The following is a 13,124-nucleotide window of genomic DNA, read 5'->3' as shown; positions in this document are numbered from 1 at the left end:
GCGCTGATGTGAAGCCAATGGCATCTCTGCTGTGAATGAGAGCTGGCACCGTGCCACGCATTGCACAGGCACGGCAGAGCACCGCCCTGCACGCAGCCCGGGGCACAGCCTGGTCCCCGGGGCAACTCCCGAAGCACAGCGCCCTCCCACCGGGCACAGCTCGCCCCTCAGATGGGCAGAGCGTGGTTTGGGCACCTCTGTGCCCGTGAGATGGCACGGCAGGAGCCTCTCAGAGTGTGCACTGCCCCCGCCATGGGCACGGCACAGACACCCCCATCCCTGCCCTCGGCGTGCCCAAACCCCCCTCCCCAGCCGCACCTGCACAGCAATTACAGCACACCGAGCTGAAGGGTGCCCAAGGTGCGGCACAGAGAGAGCAGAGGGTGCACAGAGAGAGCAGAGGGCGCACAGCGCTCCTCACTCCACACTCGGCTCCCTCCCGCACCCCAGCCCACCCCTGCGCCCTCCTTCCCTTCCTTCCCTCCCTCCCGCGCTGGGTTTGGTTCGGGCGCGCCCTCCCAGCCTGGAGCCGCCGTCAGTCCAGTCCGGTCTCCTCCCCTCCCGCTGCTCCCGCCCCTCCCGCCCCGGCTCCCGGAGCTCCGCCGATGCCAGAGCGGGCTCCAGCCCGGCCGAGCCCCGCCGCAGCGCGGTCCCCCGAGAGCCCGGCCGGCAGCGCCTCCCCCCCGGCCGGCAGCGCTGCCCGCAGCCCGCAGCCGCTCTCCGGGCCAGCTGCGGAGTCACCGCACAGCACACGGACCTGCGGCGACAACAGCAAATGCGCCCGGCGAGAGGCGGCCGCCCCCGCTGGGCTTCTCCCGGGCTGGAGGCGAGCGCTGCCCCCGCCCAGGGCCAGCGGGCCCGGCCGCGGTGCTACGGGCTGGCCGGTCCCCACTGATGTCACCTTGTCACCCGCGCTCGGAAAGCATGCGGGGACACGGCTGCTGGCTGCCGCGGGACACGGGGCTGGCAGGGGACAGCCGCTGCTGAGAAACTGCCCCCCCAGCCCAACTTTGTCATCCCTCTGATCTGCTGCCACCAGGTCCCCATGAGGTCGCTGCTGCTGCCGCTGCTGGTGCTGTGCGTGCCGCGGCTCCCAGGGACCCTGGCACAGGTAAGCGCTCGCTCGGCTCCCCAGCCCCGCTTTGGCTCCGCGGCTCTCTGCTGCCAGCTCGGGCTGGGGCTGCGGGTGCCTCTCCCTGGCCGTGCAGCCGCGCCACATCAGCGGCTTCGCCATCCCAGCGGCGCTTCCCCCGCTGCCCCTCGCCCCCGGTGCTCCGGGCCCGCTGCCCGGGAGCGCGGCGTGTCCCCGTTGTTGCCGTGGTGCGCGGCTCCTGGCCCGGCTGCTGTTCCCAGGCTCCGCAGCCGCTCCGCTCTCCTCTGCCAAAAACGCCGCGATCGGTGGGGAGCCGACCCGAGTCTGCCCGCAGAGCCGAGGGAAAAGGACGCCAGGAAAATGATGGTTGTGCTGAGGCTTGTAGCAGGACAGGGAGTGGGCAGGAGACATTTCCTTTAACGTGGGGGGAACTGACGCCAGTCCAAAGCCGGGCACACCCTGCTGGGAGCAGGCTGTGAGAGAACGGGTGTCGCCGCTGCCGGGAGGGTGCCGGGGGCTCCGGGGACTCTGTTCTGCCCGTTGGGGTGGCAGCTGGGCTGAGGTCTGTGGTGCCTCCCTTCCCCTGATGGTGGGAAGGATGTGTGCCTGTAGAGGGAATGAGATTGCCAGGCCTGTGCAAAGCTCAGTCCCTCCCTCTCTCTGCAGAACTTCTCCTGTGTCCTGGCTGGTTTGGTGGCCCTTTTCCCTGTGGGCATGGCCTGTCTGTAGCCCCAGGACCCCTGCAAAAGGCCAGGGCAGCCCACAAGCTGCATCTGCCAAGTCTGTCTCTTTGCCTTGGCTAAGGGAGGTCTGAGAAGTGACCCAGGCTCTCCTAGGAAAAGGGGTCACAGCCCACAGATGCCATGGCAGGGTGGGAGCTGTGCCTGGCACAGGGCACCTCTCCCCGGTGCTGCTCTCAGCTCATCCTGCTCCTCTCTCACTTGACACTTTCAATCCCCCAGGGCGAGGGATGCAACCACACAGCACAGGCAGGGCTGGAGGGCCAGGATGCACGTGGTGAAAGAGGTGAGTCACAGCAAGGAGGTTCCCAGGCACAGGAGGGCAGCATGGTCTCATGCCTGGCCGGGTGAGATGAGATGTGCTGCACCAGGACTCTTGGAGTTAAGAGTAGCTTTGTAAATATTCTGCTTTAGGCTGACTGCACGCCCAGGGAAGGGGGAGAGTCAGTCCCATCCCTCTCCAGCAACCAACTGGATGGGGGCACTGTGAGAGGTGGACAAGGCTCCAGAGCTCTCTGCTAACACAGAGCACCAGCTGGGCTCAGTGGGCAGCGGTGCCCTGCTCAGAGCCTTGGAGGTGGATCAGAATCTGGGTAGGATCAGAATCTCTAAGGCAGCCCCACGGCTGCCGTAGGCCTGGAGCCAGCACAGTGCCCACATGGCACCAGCCTGTGCCAGTGAGAAATCACCTGGCATGAGGTGTGTGTGGATGTGCTGTGTGTGGTGTGGTTAGTGGGAACATGAGCAGTGCTGGGTCACAGGTCTCTGGCCCATTTTAGGTACATTTGTGCTGCAGATGTGAGGAGGGTGACAGAGGGAGGCAGGTGATGCAGCTGCTGGAAACTCAAGAGAAGCAGAGAAACATGGGCTGAGAGCTCACACCTTCAGGAGATAAAAAGAGCTTGCAGTAACAAACCATCCTGTTTGTTTGGACAGTGAGCTGTGGGTTGCCTTCAGGTCACTCTGCCTGGTGCTCTGTGTGTCTGCTGACAGCAAGGGTGGCCCAGGGCACCTGGCTCAGGTATAGACACCTCACCCATGGCACCCAGCTGCATTTAGTTAGCTAAATGTTACCTTTCCTGAGCTGGCTGATCCTAAATACACACTTGAACTTCTCAGGGATGGCCCTGTGGGGCACTACATGCTCCTGTTCATGTCCACCTGATGTCCTCTGGTCATTTTGCCCTCACCAGCAGGCTCCAAACCAGAGCATTGCATGGAACAGAAGTTGCACATAGTTCTGAAAGTCCAGCTCTGGGAAGGACACACACACAGAGCTCCTGAGCAGTGCCAATGGTGTCCCTGCCCTGGGCTCACCCCACACTGCTCCTCCCTGGCTGTAAAGGTGCCCCATGGCAGGGCTCTGGGGCAGTCACTGTGCTTGGTTCCTGCTGTCTCACTGTGCCAGACCCTGTGTAAGCCTGTTAGAATACACTGCACACCATAAATTTTAAGTGCTAATTATTTCACAAATGTCTTATTAGCACTAGAGCTGTTCTGGCATTTTCCAAAGGCTGAGTGCCATAGAAAGCTCATGGATGTGGCACCTGGGGACTTGGGTTAGTGCTGGGGGTGCAGTTGGACTCAATGATCTTAAAGGGCTTTTCCAACCTAAATGGTTCCATGACTGACAGCAAGGCTGAGGGCTGGGGTGTGTAACAATCTGCTGGAGACATTGTGAGGCAGAGATGGACCCTGTCCTGGTCACACCACCAGCTTGGGCCTGACAGACAGGCTCTGCTTGGCTCCTCTTGCGTGGGTGACCCTGAGCAGCTCCAAGGGCAGGAATTCAATAGCAGTTTCAGCCACTGACCCAGCAATTAGGCCAAGCCCTGAATGCCACTTCCCTGTCCCCAGACACTCCATTGGGATGCCACAGCCCCAGTGCACTGTCCTCACTGCTGCAGCACAGCCAGGGCAGGGACACACCTCAGCAGGGTCACTCTGGTCCCACATTTCCTCCATGCATGCAGTGTCCCACTCCTCCCTTGTCACCTCTGAACTGGCAGGATGGGGGTGACTCATTGTATGGATCCCCCAAAGCAGCCTTTGCCCCTCCTCTGTCAGAGCCCACACAGGGGCAGAGACTGTTGCAGGGATCACAATGGTCCCCCTGCCACATCCATCCTGCTCCCTGTCTTGCTTCTCCATGGTGGATCCAGAGCCTTCAACATCTTTTTGGGGGGCTCAGGCCAGCCAAGGTGATGAGCAGTGGATTATACCCAGCCAGGGAACTTCTCTGCCTTAAACCAGGACTCTCTGGACAAAGCCCATGGTGACTGAAGCCTTCTGGTCTTTCTCCAGTGGAGCAGATGCTCCATGTTTGGAGCATCTCTTTGACCTGAGTTAATGAAGGTTTCTGAATGTTCCTCACAAGGCTGTTCGGAGCCCTTGGGGTCAGGGTGGTGCTGTACCTCAGCAGGGGTGGGTGGCTGGGAGCTGGCCCTGCAGCCTGGCACCCAACACCACCAATCCCTGCTGAGAGTTTTGGCTTTGCCTCTGCAGGCACCCTCCTGAATGTCAGTGTGAGTGACCATGACCGCTCAGACTCCCTCCTCCTGTCCTGGGATGAGCCAGAGGGAGGTGCCAGGGGGTATTTCCTTGCCCTGTCCCCCCTGGGGTCAGGCATGCTGCTGCAGAATGGCTCTGCTGGACCCAACACCACCAGCTTCTGGTTCCATGGGCTGACTCCTGGCACACGCTACGAGATTGAGGTGACAGCCACGCTGGCCTGCAGGGACACCACCAGCCAGACCATCACAGCACAGACAAGTAAGGGCTCCCAGGACCTCAGTGCTCCTTCCAGTGGTTGTTGTGCTGTTTGGAGTCCTAGTGGTTTGTGGGAGGTTGGGCTTTTCCTCACTTTCACAAGAATTTAGGTCCTTCCTGCGTCCCCAGAGTCTTAAGTTGGGCTTTTCCTCATTTTCACAAGAATTTAGGTCCTTCTTGGTTTCCCAGAGTCCTAGGTTGGGCTTTTTGTCACTTTCAAAAGAACTAGGGTCCTTCCCGGGTCCCTAGAGTCTTAGCTTGGGCTTTTCCTCATTTTCACAAGAATTAGGGTCTTTCATGGGTCCCCAGAGTTTTAGGTTGGTCCTTTCCTCACTTTCAGACCAGAAATAGGGTCCTTTCTGTGTCCTGAATCTTAGGTTGGGCTTTTCCTCACTTTCACAAGAATTGAAGTCCTTCCTGGGTCCCCAGAGTCTTAGGGATCATTCCTTCATCCTTGTCCTGCCCCTGCTCCTTGTATGGGCTGGGTTTGTGCTGTGTCTTCTCCTCCTAGAATAAAGGAGGTAATGTTGGACCAGCCCATGGTGTGGCTCACAGAGAGCTGAGGGAAATGTCATGCCTGGAAGTCAAGAAGTAGCCACAAGGAAGGAGCATCTGCCCCACAATTTTGGCACATCTCTGTCAATCAGTGCTCACTCCCAGGCCTTGCTCTGTGCCAAGGGCTGGAGAAGGGGACAGGGCTGGTGGTTCTACAGCTCAGGTGGGGATGGCAGCCCTTGCCTGCACCTCTCCAGAAGATCCTTGACTAAGTCAGTGCAGGTGAAGGTGGGAAACAAAGCAAAGAAGAGTAGAGGTGGAGGGAGGAGATTGGGCAGTGGAAGGGCTGCTGTCAGGCAGCAGTGGCAGAGGCAGAATCTGGTTGTCACAGAAAGGCGGGTGGCAGGACCCACAGAGCCACCAGGAACAGAGGACCTGTCAGCAGGTGAGCTTCCAGGTGATGATGGCTTCACCTTTGTGTGTTGGGCCTGACCAAGCCTCCCTGCTCCATTCAGAGGAGCTGCTGAGACTGATCCAAGGGGATGGTGCAGCCACACAGCCCATAGGAGGCTGGTGGGTGGTCAGGGAGGTCATGGGGCTGTGCTTGGGGAGTCCCTGCTGGAGCCTCTTTGCTCTGGAGACAGGCTGAGAGCTGGGGTTGTTCAGCCTGGAGAGGAGAAAGCTCCCAGGTGACCTTAAAATGCCTTTTAGTGCCTAGAGGGGATTTGAAAATTGAGAAATAGGGGCTTTTTACATGGGCAGATGGTGGCAGGAGTTTTAAACTGGCAGAGGAGAAGTTTAGGTCACATCTTAGGAAGAAATTCTTCCCTGTGAGGGTGGTGAAGCCCTGGCACAGGTTGCCCAGAGAAGCTGTGGCTGCCCCATCCCTGGGAGTGTCCCAAGGCCAGGTTGGACAGGGCTGGAATAGTGGAAGGGGGAATGAATGAGCTTTAGGGTCCTTTCCAATCCAAACCATTCCACAGTTCTGTGGTACTTTGAAATGGATTTTTGGTGTTCTTTGATTGTTGTCAAGGATATGTTGTGGTAGCAGCTGATCACCTCATCCTGGTGGATGTTCCCAACATGATGGGTGCTGTGCAAATACAGCCAAGGAATGCAGGAGCCTCTGGCAGGTCAGAACAGTGAGGGCAGCCCTGGCAGAACCCACTAGTGCAGCATTCCCCCAGCCACTCTCTGCTCTGGCCTCAGCCTGATGAGGGCCCTGAAGGAGGAGGACTTTGCAGGTGACACCATGTCCATGGCCCAGGAAAGGGTTCTAGTCCTGAACTTGCTCTCCCAGATGTTTCCAGGAAAACCAGGAGGGAAATGAAGAGGGCAGAGCAGATTCACACTGAGCACTGCCTGATGGGGTTGTGGGACTGGATGAGCTTTAGGGTCCCTCCCAGGATTCTGTGACTGGCTCCTGTGAAGCTGCCAGGCAAAGGCAAGCTCCACCAGCCTGTGAGCAGTTTGACAGCTCAGGCTGTGGCAGAAGCAGCAGCAGTGTCTGTCCATGTCCCACGCAGGTCCCTCAGCTGTCCTGAACCTGACTCTGAGCAGCAGCAGCTCCTCCTCTCTGCGTGCAGCCTGGGCACATGGGCACGGGCACAGGGACGGCTACAGCCTGGCACTGTGGCACAGCCACTCCCAGAGCCTGCTGAGGAACGTGTCCCTCCTGCCCAGCACCTCCACCTTCCTCTTTGAGGGGCTCCAGGCGGGCAGTGAGTATGCCCTGAAGGTCAGCACCCTGGCTGGGACCCTCCAGGCCAGCACCAGTGCCCACCAGTGGACAGGTAGGGAGTGATGGGTGCCCGGGGAGGGAGGGGTGATAGGAAGGATGCAGCACATGTGGCAGCCTGGCAAGGGGAGGAGGTCTGCAGGCTTGGGATGGGGAGCTTGAATGGTGGGGAATGGCTGGAGTGTTTCACATCCCCACTGTGAGCTGAGTGCTTGGGCCAAAGGGGAAAACTTTGCACCCAGGGCTTGGATTTGCCTGTTCCCAGCAGAGAGGGCAGTGTGGGGATCCTGGATCTCCTCGCTTCTGAGAGCTGTGGGAGTGCTGCAGTGCCCAGTCTGCCACCCCTGCAGCCTGAAAGAACATGGCAATGTGGAGGGACCTCCAGCCCGTGTGGGAGGGGGCACAGGAGAGACATCCCTCAACAGACCCCTACCAGACCTTCACCCAGGCCATAGAGAGCAGCTGTGGGCACAGAGAGAGGAGGCTGCAGGCATCACCATCCCCAGTGCTGACCCTTGCTGTGTCCTCTCTTCCCCTCAGCTCCCTCCGTCCCCACCCAGCTGAGGCTCAGCCCAGCTTCCAGCACCAGCCTCGTGGCCTCCTGGGCAGGGGCTGCAGGGTCTGCCTGGCTCCACCTGGAGCTCCACAACCTCCTCACCCAGAAGGTCAGCATGAGCCTGTCAGCCAGGAGGGGCCTCAGCAGCTACACCTTCCAGCATCTGCACCCTGGCACCCACTACTGGCTGGGGCTCAGTGCCACAGCTGGGCCCTACACTGCCCTGGGACCCAATGCCAGTGCCTGGACATGTGAGTATCAGCCTGGTGACCCCAGCTTGCTCCCTGCCTCTGCTCCAGCCTCTGAGTACAAAAATCCTTGGGTGCACAGGGTGGTTTTGCGTGGCTAAAAGCTGCTCCAGGACCCAGCTGTGGGGCACTGCTGTGGTGGGGCCAGTGGATCCCTTCAGCAGGTGGATCCCTGTGCTGGCCTGCTTCTCCCTGGCATGCAGTGGGAGCAGCCTGTGCGCTCTCCCCAGGAGGAGGATGGAAGGGCAGCAGATCCCACTGGTGCTCACTGCCTCAGGGGGTTGGCTCTCATGGCTGTACAAGGGCAGCAGAAAAAATGGGGCAAAGGGGCAGCAGCTGAGCTGGTTTGAACTGGAGGCCTCTGGGAGGGGCTTATGCAAGAACAAGAAAGACTTTACATGGGCAGTGATAGGACAAGGGGTGGATGGTTTTAAACCAAAATAGGAGAGATTTAAATCAGATATTAGGAAGAAATTCTTCCCTGTGAGGGTGCTGAGGCCCTGGCACAGCGTGCCCAGAGCAGCTGTGGCTGCCCCATCCCTGGGAGTGTCCAAGGCCAGACTGGACAGGGCTGGAAGACTGGGATAGTGGAAGGTGCCCCTGTCCATGGCAGGGGGTGGGAATGAATGAGCTTTAGGGTCCTTTCCAATCCAAACCATTCCACAGTTGTGTGGTTCTATGGAATGGATTTTTGGTGTTCTTTGATTGTTGTCAAGGATATGTTGTGGTAGCAGCTGATCACCTCATCCTGGTGGATGTTCCCAACATGATGGGTGCTGTGCAAATACAGCCAAGGAATCCAGGTTAAAACAGTGAGGGCAGCCCTTGCAGAACCCACTATTGCGCCTTCCCCCAGCCACTCTCTGCTGTGGCCTCAGCCTGATGAGGGCCCTGAAAGAGGGGAACTTTGCAGGTGACACCACATCCATAGCCCAGCAAAAGGTTCCAGTGCTGAACTGGCTCTCCCAGATGTTTCCAGGAAAACCAGGATGGAAATGAAGAGGGCAGAGCAGATTCACACTGAACAGCATTGGCCCTCACAGGATGGAGGTGCCAAGCCTGCAGACTCAGAGCTGCTGTGGCCAGTGACCTGTCCTGGCACTGGCCCAACGCTGCTCATGATGTGTGTGCTGGGAGGGGCTGGGTGCCACCAGTTGTCAAATCCCCAGCTCCTTCCTGCTCCACCTGCCAGCCTGGGAGGCTGAGCTTGCTCCCTGCTCCGTGCAGATGGGGTTCTGGAAGGCCTCCAAAGCTCCACCTGGTTTATTTCTGCTCTGGAGTGAGGCTGATCCCTGCTGTTGCTGTCTGCAGGTCTGACCTGCTCCACTGAACAGAATTCCCCCATGCCAGACACACGAGCCAGGGGCATCGGGCCAGGAGCTTGGGGTCCAGGCCAGTTCCTGGGAATATCAGCAAGCTCATGGTGGGATGTGAATGGAGTGCAAGGAGACTTTCAGGAATTTCCCAGCAAGGCTGCCAGCTTTGTCTGGACTCTGTTAGTCCAGGAATGCTTGTGCTGGGGGAGTGCAGATGGCTCAGTCCAAAAGGATGTGTCAGGCTGGATGTAACCCTGCAGGAATGAGGCTCAGCAGTGTAAGGGGTACAGAGTGCGCCATAACCCTGACTCACACAACCCTGTTCCCTTCCAGACCCCCTGAGTCCTGACAATGTGACCCTGAGCAGTGCAGAGGAGCAGAACTCCTTAGAGGCTCGCTGGAGTGTCCCAGGGGGACACAGGGACTTCTACCTGGTGACCCTGCTGGAGGGACAGGACAGTGCTCCAAGCAGGAACATCTCCGTGGGTGGGGACAACGACCACGTCACCTTCCACGGGCTGAGCCCTGGCCAGCAGTACTCTGTGCAGGTGGTGGCGGTGGCAGGGCCCTACAGGGCATCAGCACAGAGCTCAGCAGCCTGGACAGGTGAGCAGAAAGCCATGTGTGACCCCTGGGGCTCTTCCTGCTGCCTGGAGGGGGCTGGGGGTGAGGCAGGCACAGGGACAGGGCACCTGGGACACCTGGTGTCAAGAGCAGGAAATTCTGCCTCCCCACAGCTCCTGGTGAGGGTGGGCTCAGAGTCCTGGGCAGGTTTGTGCCAGGCACAGAGCAAGACCAGGTCCTGCTTGGTGCCTTCTGCACTCTGGCAGGTTGCAGGCAGCTCCTGCCTTCCCCTCAGCACATCTGGATGGGCAGGGAAGCACCACCAGCCCCCAGAGGGGACATCTCCCTGTCCTCAGTCTCTCGTGGGTGACCTGTGGAGCCACAGCTGGTGCTGTCCCAGTGCTGCCACTCTGGGGAGGGACAATTGTGGGGAGATACCCACCAACCTGTGATGCTGAGGGTCTCCCAGAGCTCTTCCTGCAGCCCCTTCTGCCCCTGTGTGGGGTGGAGACAACTGCAGTGTCACAGAATCACAGCACTGCTAGGGTTGGAAGGGACCTCTGGAGATCATCTAGTCCAACCCCCCTGCTCTAGGGTCACCTAGACCAATTTGAAAAGCAGAAAATATCTTGTGAAAGCGATGCCTAATGCACTGCCCCATGTTGTGCTGTCCTTGTCCCCTGCAGAACCACGAGCACCCTCTGCTGTGAGCCTGTCCAGCCAGGGCAGCCCCCACAGGCTGCTGGCCAGCTGGGAGGAGGCCTCAGGAGAGGGTTACCTGCTGCTCCTCAGCCTTGCAGAGCACCCTGTGCACAACAGCTCCTTGCCCAGGGGTGCCAGGAGCTTCACCTACGAGGGCCTGCACCCTGGGAGCCTGTACAGCTTTGAGGTCAGCACTGTGGCTGGGCCCTACACATCCTCACCCCAGTGCATCTCCAACTGGACATGTGAGTGCCACAGCCCCAGATGGTGGGACTGAGTCTTTTGTCCTTGGGTGTGTGTGGCTGCCATCTTAACATCTTCAGGGTTGTGCTTTTTTATAAGCTACAAGAATGTTGAAGTTTAGTGGATGATTAATTGATGATTTGTGATCATGATTTATATTTTTGTTTGGGTTTTTTGGGGGGGGGGGGGAAGAAAAGGAAGTCCCTTCCTTCCCTGGTTTTAGGATTAGTTCTGTATTGTTTTGGGGTGATTGTGGAATGATGATGATTGATTCTTTAGTTTTTAGTACTAGGAAATATAGAGGAATCCCTTCCCCTGATGTCACACCTCAGGGCGCTGACAGCACGCATCTTCCACAGCTGAATGCAATAACTGGGCACAAGGCTCAGCAGGAGGCAGAGGTGCTGCTGATGTGTGTGACCCTGCTGTTCCCCAGTCACCAGGCACAAGGGGCAGCTGAGCCCAGTGCCCTTCTCCTCCTTCTCCTCAGCCACCCTCCTGTGGCACTGCTCAGGTGCTGTGGCTACTATATATAGTTACGAGCAGGACGGAGCAGCTATTGTTATTTGTCACGTCTGCTCTACTGCTTAGAAAACTTTTTTGCTGTATGTGCAATGCTAACAAAACTTCTACCTGAAGCCTGCCCTTTTTAACCATTTTCTCAAAACCCTCTAACTTCATGAATCCCAGCACTCAGGCTGTCACTGCCTTCAGCCACCCCCTCCACCACCCACCACCCTCTCCAGCACCAGAACAATTTTTTCTCTCCCAGTTTGAGCTGTGCTGTCCCAGTCTCTGCCACACTGGTGTGTGGGTGTCAGCAGGGGTGGTCCAGGCACCTGGGTGCAGGTTTATCTAGGGAAGGGGATTCCTGCCCCAGCACATTTGGAGCTGTATTTCTGCCAGGTGATTCTACACCTTTCCTTTCCCAGACCCTTTGCCCCCAGAGCAGCTGACCCTCAGCAATGGGGGCCACAGCACCTCTCTGCAAGCCTCCTGGAGAGCAGCTTCCTCTGGCAGCACTGGCTACACAGGCACCCTCTGGGAAACCAAGTCCCGGGAGCAGGTCAGGAATGTGACTGTAGGGAGTGAGTGGACCAATGTCACCTTGGAGAACCTGGTCCCTGGGCGGCAGTACACGCTGGAGATGGCTGCTGTGGCTGGGCCTTACAGATCTCCTGTGAGATCAGCCACTGACTGGACATGTGAGTGTGACAGTGCTACCTCACCCTGCTGCAGGTCACAACCACCCCTGCCCCTGAGAGCAGAATGCTCTGTCAGAGTGGCCCATGTGTGGGGAGGTGGGGAACCAGAGACAGGGGTGCATAGAGAGACAGAATGGGTGGTCAGCTGGAGCCATGTTGGAAGTAAAAGGGTCTGCAGTGCAGGAGGAACAGAAAACATTCCAAAATGTCACCCAGGGGAAGATGGGGGCCCACTCCCATGTCTGCTGTGGAGCAGGAGCTCTGGCTGCTCTGGGTTTGCTGTGCTGACTCCTGACCTAACCCCAGCAGGCACCGACAGGGGAGGGTGCCCAGCACAGCCTCCCCTCACTGCCTGGCTGTCTCCCCTCACTGCCTGGCTGTCTCCCCTCACTGCCTGGCTGTCTCCTCTCACTGCCTGTCTCTCTCCTCTCTCTCAGACCCCCTGGCTCCATCTGGAGTGACGCTGACCAACACCCGGCGCCCGATGGGGCTCTCGGCCTTCTGGGACAAGGCTGCTGGGGATGTGGACCAGTTCCACCTCCAGCTCTACAGCAAGAGCCATGCAGCACAGAGGAACACCTCAGTGGGGCCAAACACACACAACTTCACATTCTTGGGGCTGTCCCCTGGCACTCAGTACTTCCTGAAGGTGACTGTCCTCGCTGGCCCATACAGATCCTCATCACACTTTGCCACTGAGTGGACATGTGAGTCAGAAATATTCCAAGTCTCTTGCAGGGATGGGACATCCTGGCAGTGCCTGTAAACTAGCAGTGACACAAATTGTCTGGGTGGAGGGAGGGCTCCAGTGACACCTGCATGCTCCCTGTCCTGGAAGACAGAGCATGTGTCATAGGTTAGGTGCTGTGTGCTGTGACCCAAAAGATCCTTTTCCCCAGTCAAGTTGAACCTTCTGGTGATCTGAAGGCCAGCCAGGGACTGGTGGGAGAGGGATGTGAGAGAGGAAGCATAGAGACCTGTGTGGGCTTGCTGCTCCCTGTCTGTGGAGCAGAGCAGCCCACTGGGAGCTGGGTGCTCTCAGCACCTGCCTGCCAGCAGCACCCTGGGGACATGCACAGGCAGCTTGCATGTCCCCCAGGAGAACAGGAGATGTAGTGAGCAGGTGTCCCCACTTCTCCTTCAGCCCTGTGCAGAGGTGCAGGCTGTGCCCTGGCTCCTCCACTGTCACAGTGGTCACAAGGGCTGCAGGATGAAGAGAGAGGCGAGAATGTTGACCTCATGTTCAGAAGGCTTGATTTATTATTTTATGATATATACTACAGTATGACTATACTAAAAAGAAATAAAAGGAAAGTTCTCAGAAGCTAGCTAAGCTAAGAATAGAAAAGAATGAATAACAAAGATCTGTGTCCCGGCAGAAAGCGAGAGCAGCTCTGTCGTGAGTGGTCAGTAAATCCAAACATCCACAGGAGACCAATCACAGATGCACCTGTT

The 13,124-nt window shown here is 58.2% G+C and overlaps 1 protein-coding gene across 1 annotated transcript in view; it reads left to right on the top strand.

Annotated features, from left to right (window-relative positions):
- The first annotated feature begins 1,045 nt into the window (after positions 1-1,045).
- The window catches only part of LOC131567698 (receptor-type tyrosine-protein phosphatase V-like), a 49,708-nt gene continuing 37,629 nt past the window's right edge, over positions 1,046-13,124 (top strand). The window contains exons 1-9 of the mRNA XM_058819411.1: positions 1,046-1,111; positions 2,056-2,119; positions 4,339-4,605; positions 6,624-6,890; positions 7,376-7,642; positions 9,289-9,561; positions 10,206-10,466; positions 11,397-11,669; positions 12,107-12,376. Coding sequence (XP_058675394.1) covers positions 1,046-1,111; positions 2,056-2,119; positions 4,339-4,605; positions 6,624-6,890; positions 7,376-7,642; positions 9,289-9,561; positions 10,206-10,466; positions 11,397-11,669; positions 12,107-12,376 — 2,008 coding nt within the window. The remainder of the gene's footprint in view (positions 1,112-2,055; positions 2,120-4,338; positions 4,606-6,623; positions 6,891-7,375; positions 7,643-9,288; positions 9,562-10,205; positions 10,467-11,396; positions 11,670-12,106; positions 12,377-13,124) is intronic.

Source organism: Ammospiza caudacuta, chromosome 24, assembly GCF_027887145.1.
Source record: "Ammospiza caudacuta isolate bAmmCau1 chromosome 24, bAmmCau1.pri, whole genome shotgun sequence".
Classification (NCBI taxonomy): Eukaryota; Metazoa; Chordata; class Aves; order Passeriformes; family Passerellidae; genus Ammospiza; species Ammospiza caudacuta.
This window is presented reverse-complemented; position numbering and strand designations above follow the sequence as displayed.